The sequence below is a fragment of the Amblyomma mixtum genome, chromosome 3 (assembly GCF_055824585.1).
Source record: "Amblyomma mixtum isolate Tamu chromosome 3, ASM5582458v1, whole genome shotgun sequence".
NCBI classification, from domain to species: domain Eukaryota; kingdom Metazoa; phylum Arthropoda; class Arachnida; order Ixodida; family Ixodidae; genus Amblyomma; species Amblyomma mixtum.
This window is the reverse complement of record NC_143014.1, coordinates 300095946-300123712: the sequence shown is the minus strand read 5'-3', so window position 1 is coordinate 300123712 and position 27767 is coordinate 300095946. Positions and strand designations below refer to the sequence as shown.

General features: G+C 44.2%; 1 protein-coding gene across 1 annotated transcript in view; it reads left to right on the top strand.

The window, feature by feature from the left end:
• Nucleotides 1-7260: 7260 nt before the first annotated feature.
• LOC149355353 (uncharacterized) overlaps nucleotides 7261-27767 on the top strand; it is a 166637-nt gene continuing 146130 nt past the window's right edge. Inside the window, exon 1 of the mRNA XM_089583774.1 lies at nucleotides 7261-7324. Coding sequence (XP_089439900.1) covers nucleotides 7311-7324 — 14 coding nt within the window. The 5' untranslated portion in view covers nucleotides 7261-7310. The remainder of the gene's footprint in view (nucleotides 7325-27767) is intronic.

Genomic DNA, 27767 nt, shown 5'->3' with positions numbered 1-27767 from the left:
GTGGCAAATTCGTATGTTGAATGTTCAGCCTTGTCGTTGTCCAGTATCGTGTCTATTGTATACAAAACCTGAAGCAGGCAAAAATATACATTTTCTTTTAAGCCTCTTGAAAGTTTACTCTTGAATCTCACCAAATCTCGGTTGCCCTTTATAATGACAGGTGATATGTTAACATTAACATAATGTGCGATAATTATAACACATTGGAATTTATAGCATTGTAGCATATTATGGTTATTTAGATGACATATCTATAACTACAGGAGACGACGTTGATACAGTTTCCCTGTTGGATATTTTTATCACAAATATGATGTCTCCTGAAACGGAGGTTGGCCTGTTATCTTTTGAAACAAGTAACTATATCCCGCGCCGCCGCGGTGGCTCAGTAGTTAACGCTCGGCTGCTGACCCGAAAGACGCTAGGCGAAATTATGCAGGCCCGTGTACTGTGCGATGTCAGTGCCCGTAAAAGAATCTCAGGTGCTCGAAATTTCCGGAGCCCTTCAATACGTCGTACCTCAAAGCCTGAGTCGGTTTGGGATGCTAAACCACCATAAACCGATTTTTGTTTTCCTTTTCCCTCGAAACGCCTTATTCAGCTTCTAAAAGTGCCGCCAGGGTAACTAGGGACATTTTCGAAGCAAATCTTGTCGAATTTATGGTTGCTGTGTATATGAGCTGGGATGACGTACATACCACATCTGGGGTGATCGCGGCATGTATATTTCTTTCGAATTTTACAGAATATTATAATGCTCCATTTCCTGTAATTGGAGTAAAACGGAGCTTCCAAAAAACCCAGAAATCCTTGGGTTGGTAAACTGTTATATAAAATTGGCCTCCCATTTACCTGTTCAAGGAATCTGTCGAAGGACTGGTTTCATGGATGACTTATCGTTTTCTGCGCTGCACGTTCCTCCGCCAACTTCATTCTTCGCCTCTTCTTTCTGGCAGCTGCATGTGCACGCAACCGTGCTGTTTGCTCTTCATCTTCACACCCTCTATTTACTCGGTTGCGAATGGCACGGCGCCGTCCTCCCATTGGCTACAGATGGCGCGGCGTACCTCTGAGCTTACCGAGTTATTCCAAGGCTTAACATGACGAGTCACGACTTTTTCGAAAGTGACCCATCCAGTGCTACGGCACTAAAAAGGATACAAGTTAAAAATAAAATGAACCATCAATTCCTTCGTGCTCGTGATGCAACCGTTTTTGCAGGCTTCCAGAAATTTGCGACTAAATGTAAATGATCACCTGAAGGCGGCAAAAACAGCGTACTATTCACAACGCTTATCCAGAATTTATATGACCACAAGAAACTGGGGCATGAGATGAACTAATTATTACACAAACACAGGTGCAGAAATATTGAGGATATTACTTTATCTCATTCCAACCCCAGTGGAACTGAAATAGCAATACCATAAACTATTTCTTCATTGAATTCGGTGAACCCTCATTGGATCAAGCTGCCTCTAAAGCTGCCTCTTTTTATTTTACAAAGGCAAAATAAAAAACAATGTCTTTGCAGGCCACTACATGAAAGCTATACCGCTCAAGTATGTCTCTGCATCATTATGCGACGTACTAGCGTGTATTTTAAATCTCGCGTTCAGAAGTGCACGGTGTGTTTCCGAATGAATTAAAAATGGTTATAATGGTTATACGAAAACGATATAGAAATGTAATCCCGAATTATCGGTCTATTTCTGCATTGTTTGTGTCATCGAAAGTATTCGAGGGAGGCATTAATAGCAGACGGGAAAGTTTATTTCATTCATAAGAGGATTAACATCTCTCAGTATGGCTTTAAAAAAAAAAATCTTCCGAGCAAGCCTTAATCGCTGTTAAAGAAAAAAGTTATTGAAAACATCTAATCCAGGGCTTGTGCTCTTGGTATGTTCTTAGAAATCCGAAAACTTTTCGTCGTGTGCAGAATGAAATCCTTTTGGGAAAACTGAACAGTCATGGAATTCGTGTAATTGCTCTAAACCTGTGTAGTTGCTTCAGTAACAGGTTACGTTGTTGTAAATCGATTAACTGTATTTCGAACAACTTGTGTGTTACCCAAGGAGGGCAGATATAAACAATATTTGCAACATACCTGATTCACTAGGTTTCATTATATACGCTGATGATTCGAATGTTTTCCTCACAGCCTGAACTCTGCCTGTTCTAGAATCTATCGTAACTCCTTACTTGGTAAAGTTATCTGATTGAACACAGGAGAAATAATTTAACGTAAATTTGTTAGAAGCCAGCTTTATTATTTCATTATTTCCAGATTAATTGATTCTCCACCTCATCACAGAATTATGTCAAGCGTGTGAAGAACTAGTTGTCTTTACTACATGAGCGACCCCTCACTCGCTTTGCTTATGTGTCTATGTACTACCAACTCTTTTGTTCTAATTATCTAACTTCTTGTGCCCTGGTCTTAAAGCACCACAACTTTCATGTGCAATGACCCCCCCCCCCCCACAAATTTTGGAGTAGCCCCCCCTCCCCTAAGAAAATAGATTACGTGGATTAAAGAGAAGTAGTGGGCGGATGTGTAATCGTTGGTCGGATTAGTATAATCTTAAATGGTAATCCACTGGCGCGTACTCGAACATTCTAGGTGATGACTCATGCATGCCTTATAAGGGCAACGGTACAGGTTCCAACCAGAGTATTGGCTGGAGAATCGCGACAACATTAAACACACATTGTAGACACAATAGCAGGCAACCTAAATGCTGTCGAATTTGGTCCTCTTCAGAAGTTGCTTCAGAAGGCCCCCAAGTTTTTTAGTGTTTTCTTTTCAGTGGTCCGAAAAACTTAAATTCGAGCTTTTCTTTCTGCACAGGCGGCGTCATCTACTATTATACCCGTCGCTACAGAGCAAAAAAATTTGCACCCTTAAAGGTGTAGCGCTCATGGCTACACCCTTTCCACACCCTCATTTTTTCTTATTTTTTTTGAAAAAAAAGAAGGTGCTAACATTCGCTGAGCACGTTAGCACCTTTATGCACCCATGGAGCCTTCAAAGCTGCACGGGTGCAAGGGTGTTTAGCCCCTTCGGGTGCAAGAGTGCGTAAGGGTGTACGGTATTCTTTGACTTTTCGAACAACATTCCAGTAGTTCAATCAAGCGTGCTTTTAATATGATGTGAGCTATTCGAGTTTTCTGCTAAAAGACAGCTGCAACCTTGGAGCGAGCTGTTATGACTGGGATCTGCGCCCCCAGAATGTGATAATTAACTGAAATACTTCAGCTGAAGTGCTAAGCGTCACTGACTCCAAACAGGAGGTCGCTGAAATGGCACATATAAACTTCGGGGAAGTTTTCTTCGGCTTCGGCGAGCGCGGCTTCGGCCGCTTCTTTTTGAGCAGCGTCCGCTCCGGCGGACGCAGTTGTTGCTGCGACGCGCGTCTTTTCTTTCCTTTTTCTCTTTCCTCTGATCTTTTAACTCTCCTCTATCTGCACGTGGCAGCGGTGGTGGCTTGGCTCGAGCCAGTAGCAGGCCCGTGCAATTTCCTCTTCATCCTTCTCTCAGTCACAACAACAACAACAACAAGTTTTCTGTGGAAGGGTATCTGTTGTTTCAGCCGGCGGCTTCGCTTCGGCGGACGCGGTTGATGCGACGCGTGTCTGTTCTTTTTTCTCACCCCCTTTTTTTTTCCTAACTCTCCTCTATCAGCACGTGGCAGCGGTGGTGGCTCGGCTCGAGCCAGTCGGCAGGCCCATGCACTTTCCTTTTCAGCTTCCTCTCAGTCGCAACAACAACAACAAATGTGACTCCACAGGAAGGATGTTCAGAAACACCGTGAGACACGCATCTGGGTGTTATAATTATAGTCTAAATGCCGTAAGGTTAGTGCAAAGTTAGACAGGTCGTCGGCAGCTTTTCATAGAAAATGTTTAGCTTCCATTCAAGAGTGCACCCCAAAAAAGAAATTGATCAGCGCCTTTTAAAGCAATAGAAACCTATGAAACTTTAAAGCAGTCGGAAAAAGTGTGCGACAAGCATACTTTGCACCCTTTTGGGAGGGCGCAAGGATGTGAGTTATAGACACAGGAATTCAACCTTAAGGGTGCAAATTTTTTTGCAGTGTACGGAGGGTAACGCTGGGTGACATACGATTCCTACCTTGCAGTAAGTGCGCATCGCCGGCTGATGAAACGCTTGAGCTTTTGTGTCGACTCCCCGAATGTCCGCACCCCAACAATTACTTTTGACGTGTTATCATTCACATCGTGAAAAGTGTCCTCAAGCTGCAGCGCATGAGTGGGAGAAAGTCGCTAGCCCCTCAGTGAATACACTGTGGGCGGTCTCTTTTCCGGTCAAATGCGATGGCCTCCCGTTGCGTTTATTGAAGTCGAGACGCCATTCAAAGGCTGTTACGAGACAACAATATGCGAAGTAAGAAGTAAGTCGGAAATCATCACTTCACCACTAAGAAGCGCAAAATTGTGTTCTCCTTTATAGCACACCTGCTGCTGCTAAGTGAGGCTAATAGCGAGGTAGTAACTGACGTCATGTGCGACGTGCAAGCAGCTGGCTCATCGCATATGCTAAGCATGGGGACTCGGTTAAAGCGGACATTTAATTCTAGGTATGTTTAAGGACACTCATTCCTCCAGAGGCGTCTATCTTCCCCACATGATCCTTCGGTAGCGATGTGCTTTTGCGCTACTCACTCAAATCCCCATCGGATGCAGCTTGGCTGCCTCGACTCTGCCGCTTTGCTGGAGAGCTGCAACGCACGGCGCGATCGCATATCATCCAGGTATCAGCACGTACAAGGAGAAAGGAAGCGCCCAATTCTGCACCTCAACGCTCTCTGTGCGAAATTTTTCAGATGTTACTTACTCAGTGCCTCAATCACGAAAGCGTCATATGAAAGCCTGGCAAGGTTTGAATCGTGAACGCTCGTTAAAGGCAGCATGTTCCCTCCGCAAACAGCCGAGATCCTTGTCTTACCACTGCCGCGTCGCCCAGTACACGGCCGTCCACTGCAATGGCGACGATTAAATAAAAGGTGCACGTGCCAACGAACCAAAGCAATGATTTAAAACATTGACGGTTCCGAGCCCATACGGGTTCTTTGTCCGCGATCAAAACGGATGGTATGGGGCCGCTTCTTTTAAAGGGCAATTGCTCCAATTATTGAGAATTACTCATAAAGAATGATTCAAATATGTATAGGCTGTCGATGAAGCGTGGCATTTTTTTGCGCTTGCGTTTCAATGGTGACATAGCAGTCAATTGAAGTTCAGGCTTCTACTCACTGCCCAAGAGCAGTGCTCAGAAGCTCCGTGTGACGTGACGGCAAGATTGCAAACTTCCGCTGCTATCAGCCACACACCCTGGCGTGAGTCGTTGCATGCTGCCAAACAACGCAGGGCGGACATTGCCTTCAGTGAGTTGGATTTCTTTCTTTAAGGCAAGCGTGTATGTGCTTTACATTTACCAGTACCGCAGATGAAGTCGTCATGCGATTACCATCTGGCGCTGTGCAGTGTGTAGAATTTCAAGGCTACCGCGTTTAAATCGGTTATGGCGTCCACATTTAAATTGCTAGGCCGAAAAGATTTTGCATGTTTTACCTGCGAGTTTCACAAATTTGACCCCTTTAAGCTCGTCGAATTCAAAAACTTCTGCAGTTGCCCTTTAGTGTGAGCGCAGGCGCAATGATTGGACGTGAATATCAGGGAGATTCCTCTTCGTCCTATTGTGAAGGACCAGTAACCAAACCCCCTGAATATCTTGTCCACACACTGTGCCTACATACCATACTATATCATACCACACCATACCATACCATACCATACCATACCATACCATACCATACCATACCATACCATACCATACCATACCATACCATACCATACCATACCATACCATACCTGTGTTCAAGAAAGCTGGAGGGGTCTTCAGTTCGTCGCCTTCGGCGCATGCGGTTGAGTAGAAAATCTGAAGGTAGATATCAGTTATCACAGGCACGGTACAGGAATACTACAAATAGAATAGTGCATAAATACGACTGCCTCTGAGTTTAATATGCACATTTATACTAACTGCAGCGATAAATTTTTTTTTTAGTTAGGCTCAGTTAATTGGAAGACTAAGGACGACTATTACCCTTTTAATTTGCATCCACGTACGCGCGAAAACAGAATTCGTGCGCTAATCATCGTTTGTATTTAAAAACTGCGAAAGCGTAACTTCGAAAACCCAGTAATTTGTTAGCTTCATCGTCTTTGCATGAACAGATTACGCGCTGTTTCAAGAAGAAAGCGGAGCGCACAAGTGTTTTTGCTTGTTACACAGGCATGTCCCAAATTCTTGATGCCCAAGTGGCAACAATGAACTCTCTTCTTCTTAACAGTAAAAATAATAATATTGCATTTAGTAGCACTTGTAATAACGGTTAGGTGGTCTATACGCAAGTATTATTCCGGTGTTCATAAAAATACTGACATAGCCTCCTAATGTGTCGTGCACGTAACAAACTGTTTTTCAAGCCCAGCAGTAAAGAACACCGACGCATTTTTATTGGGCATCACAATAAATTGTTGAATGGCTTATAGATTGGTTTAGTTGCGTCACCTTCATTTAATTCAGCACATTGACATCCCCAGCTCTGCTTTTCGTCGCCATGTGTACGCGCGCCAAACACCTCCTTTGGCTGCTACTTTGGTGCGTTTCGGCGTGCCACTGTCGGAGGACCTTGCGCGGCCGGATGCTTGGATACATCTGCAGGCAATTCAGGCGTTCGTTTGCCTCTGTCCGGGGCCCTGGTAATGTGTTTGCACGCATTCCAACTCCTATTTACATCGTCACCGCCTCCATCATGGCATAGGCAGAGTAGAAGACCAGAGAATCAACCAAGGTCTGTCCCTTCCCTTGCTTTGTAACTTTCTCTACCGCTCTTGACGCGCCATCACTGCCACGAAGACTGAGTCCAGACTCTCTCATCACGATCATTAAGAACTGTTAAAGATATTTTCAGCTTTCTTAGATTGTGCCGAAGGTCCAGGCTAGAGCATCACGCAGTCGTACAGTGGTGTAATAAAGAAAAAGGGCCGCAACACGCCTAACTCTCTAGGCCGATGTTTCGACCGAGCCGAAATTCCAGGAAGGGCGTGTGTTTATCGAGACCCATAACATTGCTGGGGGGAGCTTCCCTCGGGGATTCTATTTTAAGCCCCGCTTCAACGTGAAAACAACGGGCGCCGAAGGGTTAAGCGGGGTGCAGAGCGTTCGACGGCACCAGAGCTGCCAGCTCTGAGACACACGTCGTTGGCTACGAGGCTTCGCGATGCACTGTGAGCGGTGAGTGTTTTTTTATGTGACTACGCGCGAAACGCACGAAACTTTTTATTTTCTGAACGAGCATCGATTTAACCTTTTATTCGCTGAGAATGGTGTCATATGATTTTTGTTCACAAAGCGCTTGCGCTGCTCAGCTGGCGGAATGTTTTTCGATGACGCAGGCCACAGACCACTGTTTGCATTAAGCGTTTCAGCACATCTAGAAATCCTCAGCGTTTTAGTTTAGCTTCTCTTGTTTTAGGTGTTCGCCGTTAGGCCGTACATTTTTGCAGGGGACTATGATGATGTCGGTATTATTTAATTCTGCCGACTCATAGCACTGGCTTCCGTTTCTGGTTCATATATCCTCCAGTACCACGGTAATAATAATGATTCAGCCAAATGTAAACAGTGTCACCTTAATTTGAATTTCGCATTTTACAAGTTATGCTTTCTTTTGGAGAGGGCTTAAAATGCAGCGAAAATTTTCACATACATGGTAAGCAACGTAAATGTGCAAGAAATCCGTACTGTGTAGAGAAAAGGAAGTGAAGCGAAATAAATATTTCCCTTTCTTTTTCTGCTGGTTTATCTCGTGACAAAGAAGCATAGATACTGCCATTTCAGCACTAAAGTATCCTAACAAGTCGAGTAGAAAGATTAAAAAAGGATGACGTTATTGAGTAATTACTTGCTTATTTTGTCAGAAGGACTTGTATAAAGGAATGTTCCCACAGAAGGGTTGAAATGCGGGCCAGTTGGTACATTGTAAACTGAGAAAAAACCAGTCACACAAGACGACGGACAATGTTCCCACACCTTTAATTCTCTTGTAATTAATACCAAAGATGACAATCTTTCAGAGCTTAAAAAGACCTTAGTTAAGCAAAACTTCATATACCTCATGATCATACTGACTCCTGAGCGGCTAACGTGAACTCCTAAAATAACTAGAAATCTTTTTGACATGCCTTCTTGTCAAATTAAACAGCAGATATGTTTAGCCTAAGGCTCGCGACGAGCAGGAAGCGGACTTTTCTTCTACTTGGAACCAAAGAAAACTTGGTGATGCTATATTTAAAAAAAATTACCAGCTTTACCCTTAGCCACATGAAGCCACCATGCATCAAGAGAAATAGAAGGCCGCCTTATTCCAGTTGAAGAGGAACTATCAGAGTACCCATGGGAATATATATTAAATAAAGCTAAGTGCAAATAAATTATCTCTCAGAAATAAAGCAAGAACGTCGGTGGAGAACAAAAAACAGGTTTAAGGCCACTCATTTACTTACTGCCATTCAGGTAATTACAGGAAACATATCGTCGAAAATATTTTGCACGAATATTAACAGCTAAGAGGTTTTAAAACGGCTTGAACATTGCGGAATTACGCAGTTACAATGCAGCAAAATATATTTCCCTTCTAGGTTAGTGCCAGATGCAGATATGGAGAGGCTGTACCTCGTTTAATAAAAGTACTCATGCAATGGGGTTGGTATGTTAGCAGTGTTGCGGAACATTGATTGCAGCGCTCTAAACAGTGGTCTTTAGTGCTGCCGTAATATCCGCTCCAATATACGGCTGAGAAGCAAAACTCGATGCTTGATTAGTTTTGGCAAAGACGGTACGCTTAAAGTAATTCGTGCACTTGCATTGGCTATTTGCACATCTTAGGCAACGTTTAAGGGAAACATTTCAAGGTTCCTCAATAAAACGCTTAAAAATTCGCTGTTGGTTCATTGTGCGTGGAGGATCCAGAGTAGCTACGATTGAAGACAGTGTTGACACAGCGCCCACAGCCGCTCGGGTACGAGCTCTCGCTTGTACAGAAAGTTCTGAGGGATAGTGATTATTTTCCTTTTTTGCAAGAACTTGGAATTGGTTCGAAGCTCGCAGCCTGCGCAATTGCTTAGCGAAGCTGCAATGTTTAGCGGCAATATACAAAGGCAGGCAAACCTGCTGAAGCTGAGAGCTTAGTAACTCTTTCTGCCACCGTGCTCTCTGAAGAGCTGACTCGAAGGGAATATGTGGCTTTACGGAAAGGAGCGTTCGAATGTTACTCAAATATCCGCGACATGTGCGTAAGTTCAAAATTCAGACGTCTTCCTCAAATGGAGTTTTCTTTCATCGTGTGCTATACGCAGCACTGAGTTCTTTGTTCCAGACCAATTCAGCATCGTTAATATCTCAAGCAGCATTGTTTGTTTTGCCAAGTAGCGAACGCAGTTACTGAAATTATTCAGAAAAGTGAGCTTGTTAGCACGTTCTTCGCTCTTTTCTGCTAATTTTTTTATGAATTTATAGCGTGATGTGAATCTTTCGAAGAGAAAATGATTCCACGATTCGTCGGGTGTTTATGTCACGAATCCTGGTGTTTCAACATTACATTTCCCATCCGTTTTGGCACTATGTACGAAATGTTGCGTGTGAAAAATGAACCGTTATGTGTGTGGGCTTCGGTTGTAAAACTGACGAATTGGCGTTATTGAGGCATGGATATACTATTGAGGCGCATATAATGTTTAGCGTGGAACCTGGGATTTGCGCCCAAAATATTGTATCTACGCGCGCATTTTACTTGCGAAATTGGCCAGTGATGGCACCACACGTGTTTCGTTTGCTGGTCCTTTCTGAGCTGCGTTTTCGGTGGGAGTAATCTTATTGTGATTAGAAGGCGGTACCTTACGCCGAAGTCTATTTCTCCTCAGTGTTCCCTTAACCGACTGGCTAAAGCAAAGGGCACGTTCCTGGCATCGAGGCTGAGGGTACTAAGCTTTGAAATGGTCTAAAACTTGGCAAAGCGGACACTACATTTCTCAGCGCAGATGAACCGCAAAAATTTTGGAAGGCCTAGATGGAAATCCCCAATATGATTTCCTTACATCCTGACATTCTTTTCTGACTGTCGTTTTTTTTCCAACCTTATTGCTCGTTTCTCACGACAGTATCATTCGTCAACACCTATTGTTTCATTTCTTGCTCCCTAAATTGAAAACTTGTCTGCATCTTCGTTACTGTGGTTGTTTGTTTGTTTTTCTTTCACGTGCCTAAGTCCTCAAATATGCGACTTCCTCCTGTTTTGTCATTTTCTTTTAGCTTTTGTATAATGCATATCGCCTTGTTGGACTACGATCGTCTTTGTATTTACACATACTTGAACTGCGTTATTTTAGTGTATATGATGTCCCTCTCCTGCGATGGCCTCAAATGTGAGGCTAGCAGTATGTTCAAATCAATAGATATGATTCCTAGGTTCACTTGGCTCTCTGAATTGAATATTCAGGGCTAAACATAGACTGTTATTGTACTGTGTGAAAGATTCAATAAGCATTTTTTGTCCAGTGGGGTAGACGAAATGCGCGATAACTCAGTTTTTGATCCAATCAGTTAGATTAAAATGCGTACACAGGGTACGATTTTCCTAAATGCAACTGACTAGTATAAGTTAAACACATTATTGATTCTTTAAAGGCCAATGGTGCTCCAGGTCCTGAAGATATTAAGCCACAGACAATTAAGTTAAGGTGGGTTGCTGGGCGAGTTGGTTGAGGTAAGTACATCTTGAGAAAAACAGCGCTTGCAGACAAAGGACCAGAACAAGAAGGATACGCAACTGCGCTTACTAACAACTTTATTTCGGAAGGCAGCCGATCCGCATCTTTTATACAGAACCGAAGGGAGTGATGCGCACGCGCAAAGATCAGCGAAGTGAAAGTACGGAAATAGCCATCAGATAGGACAACTATTCTTATCGTCACTGATAACCAATAACGCAGCCCAAACAAGCGAGAAAAAAAGGGGGGGGGGGGGGGGGAGGGTGAATGGAAAAAAGGTTTTGGTTTGGTTTATGGGGTTTAGTGTCCCAAAGCGAGTCAGGCTATGAGAGACGCCGTAATGAAGGGCTCCGGAAATTTCGGCATATTGAAAATCCTTCTCAGTTACCTCATCTTAGGTTTTATCGCCCTCACGTTTTTATGATTCATTGCTCCTTTTTTAGGGATCTATTGTCTGTTCAATTTCATTTTCGTGACCACCTTCTCTTCGTGTTTTCATTCTCACTGGCTTCTCAGGTTTTTTGCCTTTATCAGTTTTAACGCTTTTAATTCCACCATCTTTTAGCCGTGCAGATTTTTTACATCATCCGCAGGCGTTTCCTGCCCCCTTTATGCTTCAGTCTGTTCACCTTTTAGCGCCTTTACCTTTGTCACCTTACATCAGCATTCGTTTAGCCTTGTTGGTTGTTGGCTTCTTCGAGATCTTTTTAGAATTGTTTGTTTACGCTCTCTGCCTTTGCTTTTTCCCCGCTTTCTTCATTCCACCCCCCCCCCTTTCTTTTTTTCTCGCTTGTTTGGGCTGCGTAACTGGTTATCAGTGACGATAAGAATAGTTGGCCTATCTGTTGGCTCTTTCCGTGCATTCATTTTGGTTATCTTTGCGCGTGCGCATCACTCCCTCCGGTTCTATATAAAAGGTGCGGATCGGCTGCCTTCCGAATTAAAGTTGTTATTCAGCGCAGTTGTGTGTCCTTCTCGTTCTGGTCCTTTGTCTGCAAGCGCTGTTTTTCTCAAGATAAGTCGGTAGTCTTCGTTCTTGTCGCCCCGCTTGCACACTTGTACAAATGTATCCTACGCAGTGGAGTCTTTCCAGATGACGTTAAAATTCCACGGGTAACAGTAATACCTTAAGGAGGGCCAAAAGATTATCTTAATAACTACCTTTCCACATCACTGTTAAGTGTCTCTGAAAAAAGTACTATAAATCCTTATGCACAAATTACTTCTGAATATATTAATTATTTTCAGTTAATCTCCCGAAAAGAGTCCGGCTTTTGCAAGAACAAATCCACTGAAAAAACATTAATTCAAATTAAAAAAAGATCACTGAAAATATTGAACGGAAGATATACACAATTGGCATCTTCCTTGATATCAGAAAGGCGTTTGATTCTGTTAATCATAGTATACTCATACTGCTGAGAAAGCTTATAAAATTTGAGTACATGCCTATATTCTAATACAAATTTTTTTAGGTGACCGAAAGCAGCTCGTTGAACTGGGTGATTATGTGTTCCACCTGAAACCCAAAACAAGGAAGTTCCACAAGGGTCAAATTTGGATCCTCTTTATTATATTACTGATTTTAAAAATATCTCATTCACCCAAGACGTTCGGTTGTATGCTGACGACACCAATGCTTTTTGCTCTGAATCAAAATTTAAAGAACTCGAAGCCGCAGCAGATGCTTGGCTCAATGAATTATCAAATTGGATTATAAGTAATGATTTTCAGCTAAACATACCGAAAAGAAAATATATTGTTTTCCGAGCAAGACACACAACCATTGAAGGGGAGATTAATCTCAGTTTGCGCAATGCAAGTATTTAGCAAACAAAAACTATGAAATTCCTTGACATGCACTTTGAAGAGTATTTTAGCCTGAATGAACACGTGAATCATTTAAAACTAAAATTTCCAAATCTAGTTGGCGCTGTGTGGAAGTTAAGAAATATAACTCCCAATCGGTATCGATGAAATACGTATAATGCATTGATATAATCGCATTTAAATTACACTTTTTGATATGAGAAGAAATAACGCGTTGGAACTTTAAAAAATTTACCATCGTGCAAAAAAAAAAGTCATTAGAGCTACAGGAGGCCCAAATTCCAAGAACAGCACGACGTATTTCTTTGAAAAACATGGACTGTTCTATATTGATCACCTCTTTATATACACACTCGCACTTTACATACCAGGTGTTTCAGGGAAGAATAAGTAATCCTTAAAATATTTTTTTTCAGGTAAAAATATCGCTTTTTTCAGCATACTATTGCCAGTTTTGGCGGACACCAGAAAACCCCTGAATCTTTTAAGTAGAAAGCTGGTTAACTAAATTTTAATAATTACCTTTTAACAATCAGAGTTAGGCACCTAGTTACAATTAGAGATTTCTAGCCGGCCGTTAGTAATTACTATATCAATTTTTAGAATATCGAAAACGTGATTACCGTTGACGCTGTGGCTCGACAAAATTTGGGTTCTTTGACTAGTTACGTGCACTGGAAAGGATGCTTTGTTTGCATGCTTTTCGAAATCGTATGTATTTTGTCACGATATAGCCATATTTTGTCGAGCCACAGCGGCGAGGATAATTGTGTTTCCGAAATCCTAAGAATTGACATGACTATTACTCACTGCCGACTACAAATCTAAAATTGCAATTAGTTGCCTAGCCGTGATAGTTGAAAAGTTAATTATCAGAAACTAGTTGAGCACCTTACTACTTGAGGCAAATCACCGGCTTTCCCGAGTCCACCAACAGTGGCAATACTATGGCATAACAGCATATTTTTTATCTCAAAAGACGCATTTTGGGAAATTTCTTAAATACTTCCCAGAAACGTCTCCGATACACACAAGGCAAACAAAATGTTCTGGGTGTTGACAATGCATATGACGTGATGAACGAGAGATTTACCTTGAGGAAAATCAATTCCACATTACCACGTATTCGAACAAACTACGGACTACAGATCTTAATCTTACCACTCTAAATGAGAACGTAGATTTAGGTGAAATCATAAATTCCCCTTGTATTCAAAACACTGAAATCGGTGCTACGTGAACATCTGTTTATGTGGATGTATTTTGGTCTCTATATTTGATGCTGTGTTTTTGTTGTGATTGTCCTGGTGCGTACTCTTTTCTCTATATAGTTGCTCTTTACCACTTGAATGACCTTTATTTCACTCGTTATCTGCTTCTTACTTTTTGTTTTGTTTCTAAACAATGAAGTGTTTTAACAAGTGTTGTAGCCTTTTCTTCTTGTAATAACTGTTTTTTAACAAATTTTATTTGTTATTTATTGTTGCGAGTGTTGTGTAACGCGTCCGAACAATTACTTTGAATCGTTGTCTTCTTTTTAATTGCTTTTTTTTGTTCCGCACTGATTCTGTTTGCTTTAAATCACTTGTTCATGCACCGCTCTCAACATTGCTGGGGGGTCAGGAGACCGCGTTAAGTATTTGTTAGTACCTTGTGCGCCCGCTAGTGTTTTTTTTGTAAATACAAAGCTACAGTGTTCAAATAAACTGAATAGAAACTAAAACTCAAATACGCGCCGCTAGTGAATTCTTTGAAGGGAATACGTGAGGTCCTACTGCACTCTCAGCTTCGCGCTTTAGATGAGCTGCCTGGTGAGTTATCGCCTGATCTGTCTATGGACATCGGGCATATGGGTTACCCTGAAGTTGTTTTCGTTGCCGTCGCGACTACCCGTTTGCAGGATGCGATCGCCAGTCTGAGTACAGACCCAATGTTGGTCCGCGCCACCCACATTACGGAACCCTCTGCTGCCTGGCGCCCTCGAAGTGGTTGACGTGATGCACTAAGCCACGTACGAGACGCGGTCGAGCACGAACGTAGAGGTTCCGCGAAGCACTCCGCTTTCCTGTGACCTACTTCACGTCCAGAGCGCATCTACGGATGCTGCGCGTCTAGTGTGTGCTGCGTGGGCCCGTCAGCAGTCTCTGCTTCCTGCTGATGTTGTGGGCTCACCAGGCCCGTCCAACGCCAGTGCCACAGGCGTGACCGTAACGCTATTTGTACCTGACCTCTTCAAGCTCCTGTATGATTCGTAGGCCATTAAGCGCTCTCTTACACTATAAATGAAAATATTGCCCCAATTTGCTGGGAATATCAAATGATTCATGACATAGATCTTTTTTTACATGAATCAGATAGAAAAAGAAAGTAAGGGGGCACTTTGGCTGTCTAAAGTGCGTAGAGGCGAAAGCGTTTTCCGCACCACTTTGACTGCTTCAGTGGAACTGGTGGCGTCACATATAATTGAGTACTAATTACTGTGATGACAAATCACTAATCAAATTTTAATTACTGATTAATGCCTGAATACTAATTAAGTGCTAATTAATGACGCTTAAGCTTCGCCTTTAGGTCTGGAACGCGACAGCGTGTTGTAGCGCTGGCAGGGAGTCCACGGAACGCCCCCACCTGATCGGCGCGATGCCTTGCCCTTTGAACGCAACGCTTTTTGAGGAAAGGAAATGGCGCAGAAATTGTGTCATCTCGGTGGACACCTGAACCGTAATGAAGGAAATGAAAATTGTATTTGAGGAAAGAACTGTCTCACATATCTCGGTGGACACCCGTCAAAATTCAGGGGGGCACTTTTTTTACCTTAAGTGTGGTCACTGATGTGTGGTTAAGATGTTAAGCTTCGCCTCTTAGAGTGGAACGCGACAGCGTCTTGCAACGCTGCCAGGGAATCCATAGAACGCCATCGCGCATTCGGTTCTACGCCTCGCTCGTCGGTAAATTGGTTTTTGAGGAAAGGAAATGTATCTCTCTCATATCTCGGTGGACACCTAAACCTCGCCGGAAGGGAAGGGAGGAGGATGAGAGCAAGCGAAGACACCGTATTCACTAGATGCGCCTTAGTTCATCCCAAACCATCGAGCTGGCATGGCGGAGTGGATAGCATGCTCGTCTCGCACGCCGAAGACCGGGGTTCGATTCCCGAGCTCGACTAATTTCCTACTCGTTTTTATTTGTTTATATGGTCTGACTAGAAAGGTTAATTAGGCTAATTTGTTAAGTAAGCAATTAACTAAGCTCAGTCCCACTTACTTGGAGCATCACTATACGATCCCTTCAATGGGTTGCATGGTTACTAGGCAAAGTACAATTGGCCCCGTTTGAAATTCGCGCACTGTGACATCACGGCCGTTTCGACCAATTGAAAAGCGTGACATTTTCTGTCGACAACTGCTGCTTACAACGATGAGGCATTAAAGGCTTTCGCCTTAAAATGGCTATGGTTTAGCTATGGCTAATCCTGGAGGGACGCGATAGCTACACCTGTACAAGTGGAACTCGCTGAGTCGAATTGCAAAGTCTGTCTTTCGCTGCTGCGTTTCGCTGGGCATTCCTTTTATCTTCGTCCGTGGACGTGGATTCTCAGTTACTGCGTAATTTCATTTCCTCAAATTCATTTTCTTCATTATGGCGCCTCTTTCTGTTTCTTCTTTCACTCCCACTTCCTCCCTTCCTCTAAAACGGATGACGGGTGCCCACCGAGATATGTGAGACAGTTACTGCGTAATTTCCTTTCCTCAAATACAATATTTACTTTCTTCATTACGGCCCCTCTTTCCTCTTTCACTCCCACTTCATCCCCTTCACGGCATTTCTCCAGGCGTTCGATGCGCTCTTCTGCTGTCTCCTCGGCACGCCTTCTACGCTTGGATTCATTACATCGCGCAAGTTCCAACGGCCTCCCATTCCAACGGCCTCTATATATACGTACCCCCACCGGGCGACTAGATCACGTCATACCAGATAGCGCACCGAACGCTCTTGGCGATGGCGAGCGCAACGGTTAGGTGACGTCATGCCAGATGGCGCGGCGAAGCATAACGAAGCGCAGGTGCGGCGGTTGCTAGGCAACAGCTCTTGCGGCGGCTCCGGCGCACAGCTGCAGCCACGGGCATACGGCCGAGGTGCGACCACGCTCGACGAGGCGAAGTGGTTGGCATAGTAAAAGCTATCGCTTCAAAATCATTGGATGTTACGCCCGCTAAGTGAAGACGACGTCGTCAATACACGATTCCGCAGCAGTAGAGATGGTATCGGGGAAATTGTTAACAGAGTAAATAAGGTAACAATGAAATAATAACCAACTAATACATAACCGGAATTAATGCGGCTGGAGCAGCAGAACTCGTTCAGTGTCTTAAAAACACACTCTTGCTCTTTTCGGGACGACAAAATCCAGTTACAAAGAAATTATCCTCTCTTTTCTGCAATTTCATGACAGCGCATACAACCGCGGGCTTGTCGGATAGCCTTTTACCGTGCCGTGTTTCCTGCAATGTAATTGCCTTGCCACCACCGCGTAAATTATCTTCATATATTCTGACAGAAGCCAACAGCCACAGAAGCCAAGGGGCACAGGGGATTTTTTTTAATAATTAATTTATTTATTTTGTGGTGTTGATCAATTTAGAATATTACTGAATATCTCATCGCTTAAAGTTAATTGATTAGAAAAGCAGAAGAAAAAACAACCACATGCCGCCGGTGGGATCCGAACCCACGACCTCCAAATTACGCGTCCGGTGCTCTACCTCTGAGCTACGGCGACGGCTGTCAAACCTTCTGCTTTCGGGGGTATTTATGTTTACAAGTAACCTAATCTTGAGAGTGTTCATCAGCGCCACCCACGTTCATAAGCGGCGGACGTAGAACGTCCTGAGTTACCGCAGGTGTGACGTAGAACGTCATCGAACGGAGAGGGTGGAAGCTGTGTGAGAACCATATATTCTGTTACCTAGCACACTTGCATCGTTGTTGATAATACTGAAGGGCTACAATGCTTCACTTATAACTATCATGCGCGGTTGACATGTTGTTGGTATGGTAATGTCTCATATTTATTTACAATGTGGGAAGCATCTATTAGGAAAGCTTTTTAATGAAACCTTCGAGTCATTGCTGACAGTTTTTTTTTCTAACATAATTGTTCACAGAAACTCTTCTATTGGCAGCATATCTTACAAAATATCTCTCTTTACTAATGCCATTTGGTTCAATTTTAATGTAGATCAACTGAATGCCCGCTCCTATCCATGTAATTTTACTAGAGAAACAAACAGAGGAAGAGCACTTCCGAAACTTGTTTCTCTTTTGTCTAGTGGATATAGAAAATTCTCAGCAATCGAGACACCATCACTTTCTAATTTCTAAACAGTTCTTCGATGTGCTAAAATTTTTGCGGTGGACGAACAGCTTTTTGATCACGTCCCGCTAATCTTAAGTGCCCTTTCGGTTGACTATACTCCCACAGCAAAAATACGCGTTCGACTACACTTTCGATGAAATGGTCGTGTTTTTCGTCGGATTTCATAAGTATACATAAGAAAAGCGTCATTTTCGTATGGCCTTCTACGGCCCTTGCGATAAATTTATATGTTCTCTGAATTTCCCGCTATTTTCTTGAGTATTAATTTTCTTGACAACTGACGCTGATGCTTCAAACAACTTCAGCTTCAGCCAGTCGGCCAGAAAACTTTATCGATTCCCTTCAGTCATATTTGGACGTTTTTGGAGCATCGAATATTTCACGAAGCAATTCTTAGAGTTGGGTTCGATATCCCCGCAAAGCACCAGCAAGATACTGATGAAATACACCGCCAGTTATAGCTTTCAAAGGATATGCGGCAATCTTAACTAGTAGAAAGGGCAAAATGTGACGTGGTGAAAAACGCGAGATTTTGTTACTCAGCGGCCTCTAACCTTTATATGAGCAAACATATTGACTTGTTGAGCTGCTATGACCCGCAGCATCTCCGCTACAATTCATTTTAAATTTCACCAAATTGGCGCCATTTAAGCACACAAGTAAATGGCGAAGTGAGCTTTGGAAAATAAGAAAGCGGTCGAAAAGGAGCGAAATTCTGCGCTCCAAATTGTCGTTACTCTGCAGCTTAATTAACCTGGTGCCCTAGATGAAAGGAAATGTTCAGTTTTTACTATTGGCTATGTTCTTGTCTTATGCAAAGTTTAAAAATCCTTGAGGCCATGGTAATTAGGAGAGAATTATTTTAGCAGAAAGCCGCATGCGGGGCAAAACGCAACGCTGTGAGCTTCTGGTGGGACTAAAGTAAAGATAATGATTTTATTGCCTTTTTTAAACTTTACCCATGTTTTGACGCCGTATAGAATAGCCTCAATGCTCCACAAAAACCAATGATGTCAAGCGGCGCGCAGACGACATGAAGAAAGGTTTGAAAATGCTTGAGCAGTGCCGGCGCAATCAAGTGTTTTGGTGTTCCCAGAAGCATCCACGGCAGAACAGTAAAGAGAATGAGAGAATATCAAAGGCAGAATCTGTACACAAAGTCTTGCGAACGTCAACGCCACACTCTGTCCGGTCGGCACAAAGAGCTGTTGGACAACACAGACTGGCGATGAAGCAATCCCTGTTCTGTCTGGCCTACAGTAATATTCAAAACCTCTTTTTCACGCGCTACAAATAGAGCTAAATTGCATCTCCATTCAGTACGGCCATGCGAAAGCGCAACGATTGTCACCCTAAAAGAGAAAAAAATTGGCAGTGCTTAGCTGTGGTTAAGCTTGGATATACGAGCGAAAATGTTCCGTTGTGCTTGGTTTTACGTCATGGCTGTCGCAGTGGGCGCACAATGCACTGGGTGGAGGCGTTCGGCCGTCCACACACTGCCTGTATGGAGGCGGAGGAGGAGACGCGCGTATAGGGAATACGGTGCTTTCTTAGAAGGTTGCTTTAGAGACATGTACTGTGGTGTCTATTCCTTTCGGGTGTACACCAAGATATGAGAGACAGGCATTTCCTTTCCATAAAAACCAATTTTTATTTCATTTTCCTTAAGGCCCTTCGGCGCGGATCGGGTATCCACCGAGATATGAGAGAGACAGGCGTTGTTTCCTTTTCTTTAAACCAATTTTCTTTTCATTTTCCTTCCCTTACGGCGCCGTTCGAGTGTCCACCGAGATATGAGAGTTTCCTGGCGCACTGTTTGTGTTTTATTTATTTTTTCTTTCCGATATTTTATTTCTTTCATTTCTTTTTTTATTCTCGTTTCCCTGCTTATTTTTATTCTATTTTTTACGCAGTAGGCGGCCACCTGCGCTGCGCATGACGTCGCTCGGTTTCGCGCATGCGCAGAAGTGGCAAATCTGGCCTCCGGCTCACGCGAAGCGCGGTGTTGACGAGCCTAGTGAAGCTTTTGGCTTCAAAAGTGGCGATAAAGGTAGGAAATTCGAAATTTTCGCCTAGCCAGGCTGCGCGTAGAGGCCTCCGGTGAAACTGCGCAGGCTGCAGTGGGCCATGGAACAAAACAGTGCCCGGTTCCGTCTGAGTACAGTGTCTGTCACTAGGAATAGGCTAGCAAAGATTGTCTAGATGTCTACGGAGCCAACTTCGAGTGCATTCACCGCAAGGTTGAGCAATATGCTGATTTTGGAAGAGCGTCCCTTTTTGCCGCACGCACTGCCTCATTTTACCTAAGATAGGGCAAAATGGGACATTTTTAAGATTTGAATGCGTAAATTTTACTGTGTTTCCATTCAGCTCACCTTTTCAAATTTGGTGAGCATGATGCGAGGACTATAGGAAATCATTCGACAGTGTTTGTTTTTTTGATATCTCTGAATAAAAATAATGACGACGATTTGAAAATTTGTCTCAACCTTTCGCCCTCTCCCATGAATAGAGCTCACGTCGGTGGATTCAACGGTGGCAGCTTTTTACTCACTTGCATAAAGACAAAAACACCAGGGGGGTGCACATAATGCTGGGAGTCCAGCTATTGTGTTCATTCTAGGAACTGGCTTCCTCCGTAGCGGTTCCCTTACAAATATGGGCGTTGAGTTTCTGGTGTCATGTTCATGCATTCCTTGTGACACATTAGAAAGTCACCACGAAGTCAGGTATTCATGTCTTTCGACAATAAAAACTCAGCAGAGACTCTTTTTCGTTAACACAGAAGATTTCCTTATGTCATTGGCCATCAGACACTCAAGTGACTTTTCTCGCCGTTAACCCCGATGCAGAAATATACCACAACAGACACACCCGTTATTTCACACGAATTTCTCTCATGTCATTTGCCTTTGTGGTACGCACAAAGGCATGCATGAAACAAATGCAGCAAGCACCGGAGGAACTAAGAGGGAAGGAGCGGGGGGGAAGGGGGGGCTATAATTTACGCTTTTATGACAGTGTCGGCAGTCTGGAAAGAAAGAGGTTGCTTACTGGCCAGTGAAGGGTTTTCTTTAAACAAAAAAACATTATGCTTGTCGACAGCTATTGAAACATTACATGCAAAATTCGATTTTTATTTTTGCTCTTTAGTGTCCAGATTAGTGGTCGTTACCTCTGATCAATATTCAATGTTATGAACATATCGCGCGGTGGCGTTAATACGAGTGACAAAAAAACGTGCTACAAGCAAGAGTGAAAGGAAGAACTTTTTTTTGTTTGCAAAGTGCAAAATATAGGCTCGAAGGCACTGATACAGCAAGGAACAATGTAATATCAAGGGCTCGATCAGTCGCAGGCTGTATATTGCCACGTATCATTGTAGTGTTTGTTCGTTCAGGCTCAAGGCTGCAGGAAAGGGCTGTTATCATTTTTGTTCGTGACGCGAGAAGCGACCAGTCTAATTTCGATTGATCGCAGCCATGAAAGGCTGCATCTAGGTTTTTCCAGATTACTGTAGATGATCTTGTCCTGCTATCTGGAAGTTCCTTTGCGGGCTTTAAATTGAGCGATGCCGCGAGCGGCGGGCATTCGTAGTTCGACGATTGACGAGCACGCTTGTTGCTTACGCCGCCACCGAGTGAGTCAGTTCTTTTGCGGGCGCAAGTCAGCCCAAATAAAGAGCTTCGTTTGCAAGTATTTCTGGTGTCTTCCTGACCGCTGGACTGCCGTCACTACAACGTGACATCTGGTGGAGGTGCTGGGTAGCCTTCCATGTACCGGACACCCCCTACAAGCCGTGACGCCAGCCCTCTGAGTCATCAACCGCAGGACCTGACTCCAGTCCACCGCGCAAGCCGACGTCTGCTAGGGGTCGCACCTGAGTTCGGGACTCTGCCGGACCCTACCCGGAAGCGAAAGCCAGCAGCAACGTCCACCATGAGCTTGCCCCAGACGACGACTCCAATCACTGTGCACCAGCCCCGGGTGCCACCAACCTTCGACGCTTCGCCTGGCGCCGACCCCGAAGAATGGCTGGAGCAGTTCGACCGTGTGGCTGTCTTTAACAACTGGAACGATGCCATGAAATTGAGGTACGTCTTCTTTGCCCTGGAGGGACCAGCAAGAGTCTGGTTTGAGAATGAGGAAGCCAGCCTCGAGAATTGGGAAACCTTCAAAGAGCAGCTTCTCAAGACTTTCACAAACGTCGTGAGAAAGGAGAGAGCCCAGCAGCTGCTACAGTCTCGCATACAACACCTCCACCAGATGTCACGTTGTAGTGACGGCAGTCCAGCGGTCAGGAAGACACCAGAAATACTTGCAAAGGAAGCTCTTTATTTGGGCTGACTTGCGCCCGCAAAAGAACTGACTCACTCGGTGGCGCCGTAAGCAACAAGCGTGCTCGTCAATCGTCGAACTACGAATGCCCGCCGCTCGCGGCATCGCTCAATTTAAAGCCGGCAAAGGAACTTCCAGATAGCAGCACAAGATCATCTACAGTAATCTGGAGAAACCTAGATGCAGCCTTTCATGGCTGCGATCAATCGAAATTAGACTGGTCGCTTCCCGCGTCACGAACAAAAATGATAACAGCCCTTTCCTGCAGCCTTGAGCGTGAACGAACAAGCACTACAATGATACGTGGCAATATAGTGCGTCACGTTGAAAGCGTAAGCGCGCGCTGTTTTCAATATAACTCCGAACAGTGCAGAAAGGAACGCAACAAGAAAAAAAAAAACAAGTGACAAGCATGCGATGTACCAGTGTACAAGATAAAAAAAGAAGACAGTGCAGTCTCTCGATCTTCAGTCACCTCATCATGTGTGTTTACATCATTCAAACGTTCTGCTGGATTAGAAAGATGTATGTCGCTAACAAGCTCGCAGGTTTTGAAGCTACCTAGCGCATTATTCCAGTAATTTGTGCCCCGGAGTGCAGTTTTGCACAACGCTGTGGTCTGTACCAAGGATTAGGAGCGCTAAGACAGTAAAACGGACAGCTGTCGTTCTGAGACTTGTAGTTTCCTAAGCGGTTTGATACAGCCAATGCGCTGTATGTCAAGGCTCAGAATACGTTTGAACTCCCAACATGCCTGAAAGGTCCTTCTGAACGACGTGGTTGTCCTGCGCGAGCATGTAGATGCTGCTGCTACATTTACACGCAATGGAGCCGCCGCGGTGGCTCACCGGTTATGGTGCTCGGCTGCTGACCCGAAAGACGCGGGTTCGATCCCGGCCGCGGCGGCTGGAATTTCTTTGGAGGAGAAATTCTAGAGGCCCGTGTACTGTGCGATGTCAGTGCACGTTAAAGAACCCCAGGTGGTCGAAATTTCCGGAGCCCTTCACTACGGCGTCTCTCATAGCCTCAGTCGCTTTGGGACGTTAAACCCCATAAACCAAACCAAACACGCAATGGAAAGAACAAGGAACAACTGTGGCTGCACATATCATGCTTCATAAGTTGGCTAGTTAACGTCTGGTGGCGTGGCGTATTGGGTGAAATAAACAAGTTTGTTCGCCTGGTTTTCACCCAGGTCGACGCCCAAAGAAAAACTGCAAACACTCGATGGATTTTTTTAATATTGCTGCGCGACGCACAGAGCACATTCATCACGTACCATATCTTAGAAATCAAGAAAACATTGCACACAAAGGCACGTGAAAAGATTGACAGCTGCCTTCCTTGCCACGCGTCCGCTTTCTCTCTTGCCTTTAACGTCTCCTCGTTCCAGTGTGTGCTGGGATCGCGATAACTTTTTAGGGGCACCCCAAGGTACCGCGTCGGTAAGTCAGTCCATTGCAGTCGAGAAAAAAAATTTGGTGAAATATCCCATTCCCCATGCCAATATCCTGAGCTTTTTCCCCAGTTTATCTGACATCCAGTTTGGTCGCAGAACTGTTCGACCACATTCGTAGCTTCACGAATGCTGTCTCTGTTTGTGCAAAATACCGCTATGTCGTCCGCGTATGCAAGGATTTTCACTTCGGCTGCCTGAAGCTTGAATCCAGAAATGCAGTCACTGTTAAGATTATTTCAGTCAAAAGCGGTGGCGTTGGACTGGTTCATTTGTTTTTGCGTTTTTCACTAGAATACCTGTATAACGTTCCCAAAAAGAAGCTGTATAAGGATCTGGTTGATATTATGCTGCCGCCACCTTTGTATCGTGCGCCTTACCGTGGAGGCCCAGGGCAGGATATTTTAAAACGGGTGAAAATGATGCCGGTCCGGCCGACAGTGAAAACATTCTTTTTCAAATTGCACTCTAATACACTACCCGTTAAAACTTGGCTCCATGAAAAAGGAATCTCTGTCCCATGGACAACAAATTGCCTCTTATGTAAGCAGCCGGAGACAATTGAACATGTTTTACTAGACTGCTGGGACGCCATACTTTTCTGGGATGCCCTGCAGAGAACCATCAAGAAAGAACTACCACTGCACCCTTATGGTATCAGATTTGTACCAGTTGATCGCAAAGAGGTACCCTATGACTTATTAATGCTTCTTGGCCTCCACAGCTTGTGGAAAACGTGAATGCAAGTAAGGCATGTGGATATAAACACTCGTAGTACACGTGAGAACTTTGTTGAAAGTGCTGTTTATCGGCGGGAATGTTACCAGGCGCAGCGTGACCCACCCCAGTGGGTAACACTACTAGATGATCTAGTGAAACTTGAGAAATTTTAACTTCACCCGTATCAGCTCAAGTGTAGCTGAAGTGTTTTTATTGTTTTCATGTCAATCTCGAAAATAAAGAAAAAAAAGGTGGCGTGGCGTATTGGTTAGCGTGGTAAGATAGGGAGTGTAAGGTCAGCGGGTCGAATCCTCGTGGAGGCCGGCAGTTTTTTTTCTTTTTTTGCTTTTTCTCCACTTTTTTTATCTTGGCTCTTATTTTGCATTACTGATCCCCATATTTGGGTCAGGTTTTGCAACGGCAGGTAGGACACAAGAGAGTCAAGACAAAATCACACATTAAGCACACATTAAGAACACACTAGAACCACGGTGGCCAATTCGTTTTTGAAAGCCATTAGGAATTCATTAGGAAAATCACCAGAAAGTCATGAGAAAGGCATAAGATCCCAATGTCAAAAGTCACTAGACTCTCTAAAGAAAGTCATTAGATTTTTTCTTAAGGGAATTCCAGCAAACTCATTTTGTGCTTCGTTCGGAGGGAAGGTAATGAAGGACGTCGATTAACTGAAGCAGGAAGCGTAAGCGCCTGACAGAGAGCAGCTTCAGCGGTAATGGCGAGGCTTCGAGTAAAGCTTTCGGGTTGCATGCACGCGAAGGGTTACATCAAGAGAGCGATGCGCCAGTGCAGCTTGGCGGATAGTGTTGGAAGGAATGTCAGTTACTTACACACTTGCTCTTGTAGCAAAGATTCCTGCTCTATCTTAAATGCAATGCAACGCCCTAGCGGCCTTATTCTGACGAACGTCATATCCAACATTCACAGCCAAAAATTTAGAAAATTGGAAAATTGTACGATACTGGTGTAGAAATATTTTTAAAGTGTGTTTATCGATTTCATCGAATGGTTAACACCGCCTTAGAAAACCAATAGGAAACGCTTTTGACGATAGCAAAAACCTTAATAGATACATAAATTCAACACCGACAACGGGTTATCTGCGCGTATATTGATTCTTAAAGTGGTTGTGAAAAGAAAATGAAGCTGCCCGGTTTTAATTTTTGCTGCTTTCATAAACATTACACAAGATAATTCCGAAATGTTTCCGCTCAATATTGAGTCTGCATTTAATAAAGCTCGTTCGAAATCGCTGCCTTTTTGCGTTCATGAAACGACCATGGCCGCCATCAGGCGGCACACGCATTACTCGACTAGTCTTTAGGAACGTAGAGATGCCTTTAGCTTTCGTTTGCCCTAAAATAATAGCTTTTTGAAAAATTAGGAAAGTGAAACAAAGTTTTCAAATTATTTGCACACGTAATTGTACTTCGTTAAGCTGCAGCGCGTGGTCATATATCAATCACTGACCTAGGACCAGTTTCGGTTTCGGTTCTGCTCTATCCTCCGTGGCTTCAGTATCAGCGGCTCGTATAGACCTTATGCAAAAACTGGCGCCCCCTTGCGTTGACCGCGCGCGTTTCCGCCATGTTGGGGGCTTCCGGATACCGCAGTGTATGGCAGTACGGTACAGCGACGCGCACGTTGGCATTTGTGGTCGTCCATGATGCCCAAATATTGCTCCGTACCCTGCTGTACACAAAGAGGACTCAAGGATAGCCAAGGGAACAAGGTAAGAGTGCTAGCTTCGTGCACTTTTTCTTATTTCTCGCCTGGAGCGCGATGCGAGGCAGCGGGAAGCCTCTTGCGGGTGTCGAGTGCTTTTCGAGAGTTAATAACTAGATCGTAGACGATGTCACAGCACAAATAACATTTGCAGAACTAAAAAGGCTAATAAAGGGGCTGTTTGCTTATCTTGTATTTGCCGAGGAGTGCTCTTGTCTGCTAGCAGTTACGGCGCACAGCGTCGGTCAGCTAGTAGTGTCTCACGCGGGATTAGTTTTGCGTCTGCCGCTCGGCTCCATGTGCCTGTTTTTTTTGTTTATCCCCTGAACCTTCGGTTTGCTTTCATGCAAGTCTAATGCAATCTTAAATCTGCCAAGTGTCACAGGCGAACGGATCCGCGACGATAGTATTTTCCAAGGTGTGACCCACAGTGCAGCGTCGGCAGTCATGGTCGACCCATCACTCTATCGTGGGGCGCAGAAATGCGAGCAACACAGATGTTCAGGTCATTTTTTTTTTAACGCGCCGAAGCTACACCTGGGCTATGAGGTGCGCAGAAGTGGAGGGCATTGGATTAATGTTAACTACCTAGGGATCTGTAACGTGCGCCGAAACCTCGGTACACTGGCGTTTTCGTTTTTCGCCTCCATCACAAAAACGGCCGCTGCAGTCGGGATCGAACCCACGTCCTTCGGCTCAGCAGCACAACGCCTTAGCCACTGAGCCACCATAAAGGGTTGATCAGGTGGCTAGGCTATCACCAGGCATTTTAGGCTTTATGTAAATTTTAAAACAGCTCATAACATCCCTAATGCTCAACTAATTGCTGTTCTGACTTATTTCAGATAACTAACCACACTGTATCATGGTACAAAAAGTTATCTTGCATTAAGCAGCAGTTTTCAGAAGACCATAACTACAAAATCTCTTCTTAGTTGCAATATAAACAAGCTGTTGAGCTAAGCATGCATTGAGCCAAATGCAGAAAAAATTATTTCCAGGTATGCAGCATATTTCACTGTGCGTTTTTCTTTTGCAGGTGTCTTTCCACTGCATCCCAAATGAGCCGAACATGCGCAAGGCATGGCTAATCGCCATAAAGAGGGATCCCCCCTTCAACGTTGAGACTGCCCGCATCTGCTCGAAGCACTTCACGGAAAATGATTTCCTGAACAACATAGCGAGTGGGCGCAGAATGCTAACCGACACGGCTATACCTTAAGTGTTCGCGTTCAGCAAACCAAAGAAAACACGTAAGCCACCAAAAGCTCGCCCTTGTCCAGTTGTCCCGACCGCTGCCTCTCAGGAGCCAACGCAAGCATCAAATGTCATAGAAAGTGACAACAGCACTACTCAGGTGTCTTTAGATGACAGTTCTGCTCTGGAAGAATGCCAGGAGCATTCTACACAGTTTCAAAAAGACCAAGAAATTCTTGAACTCCGCCG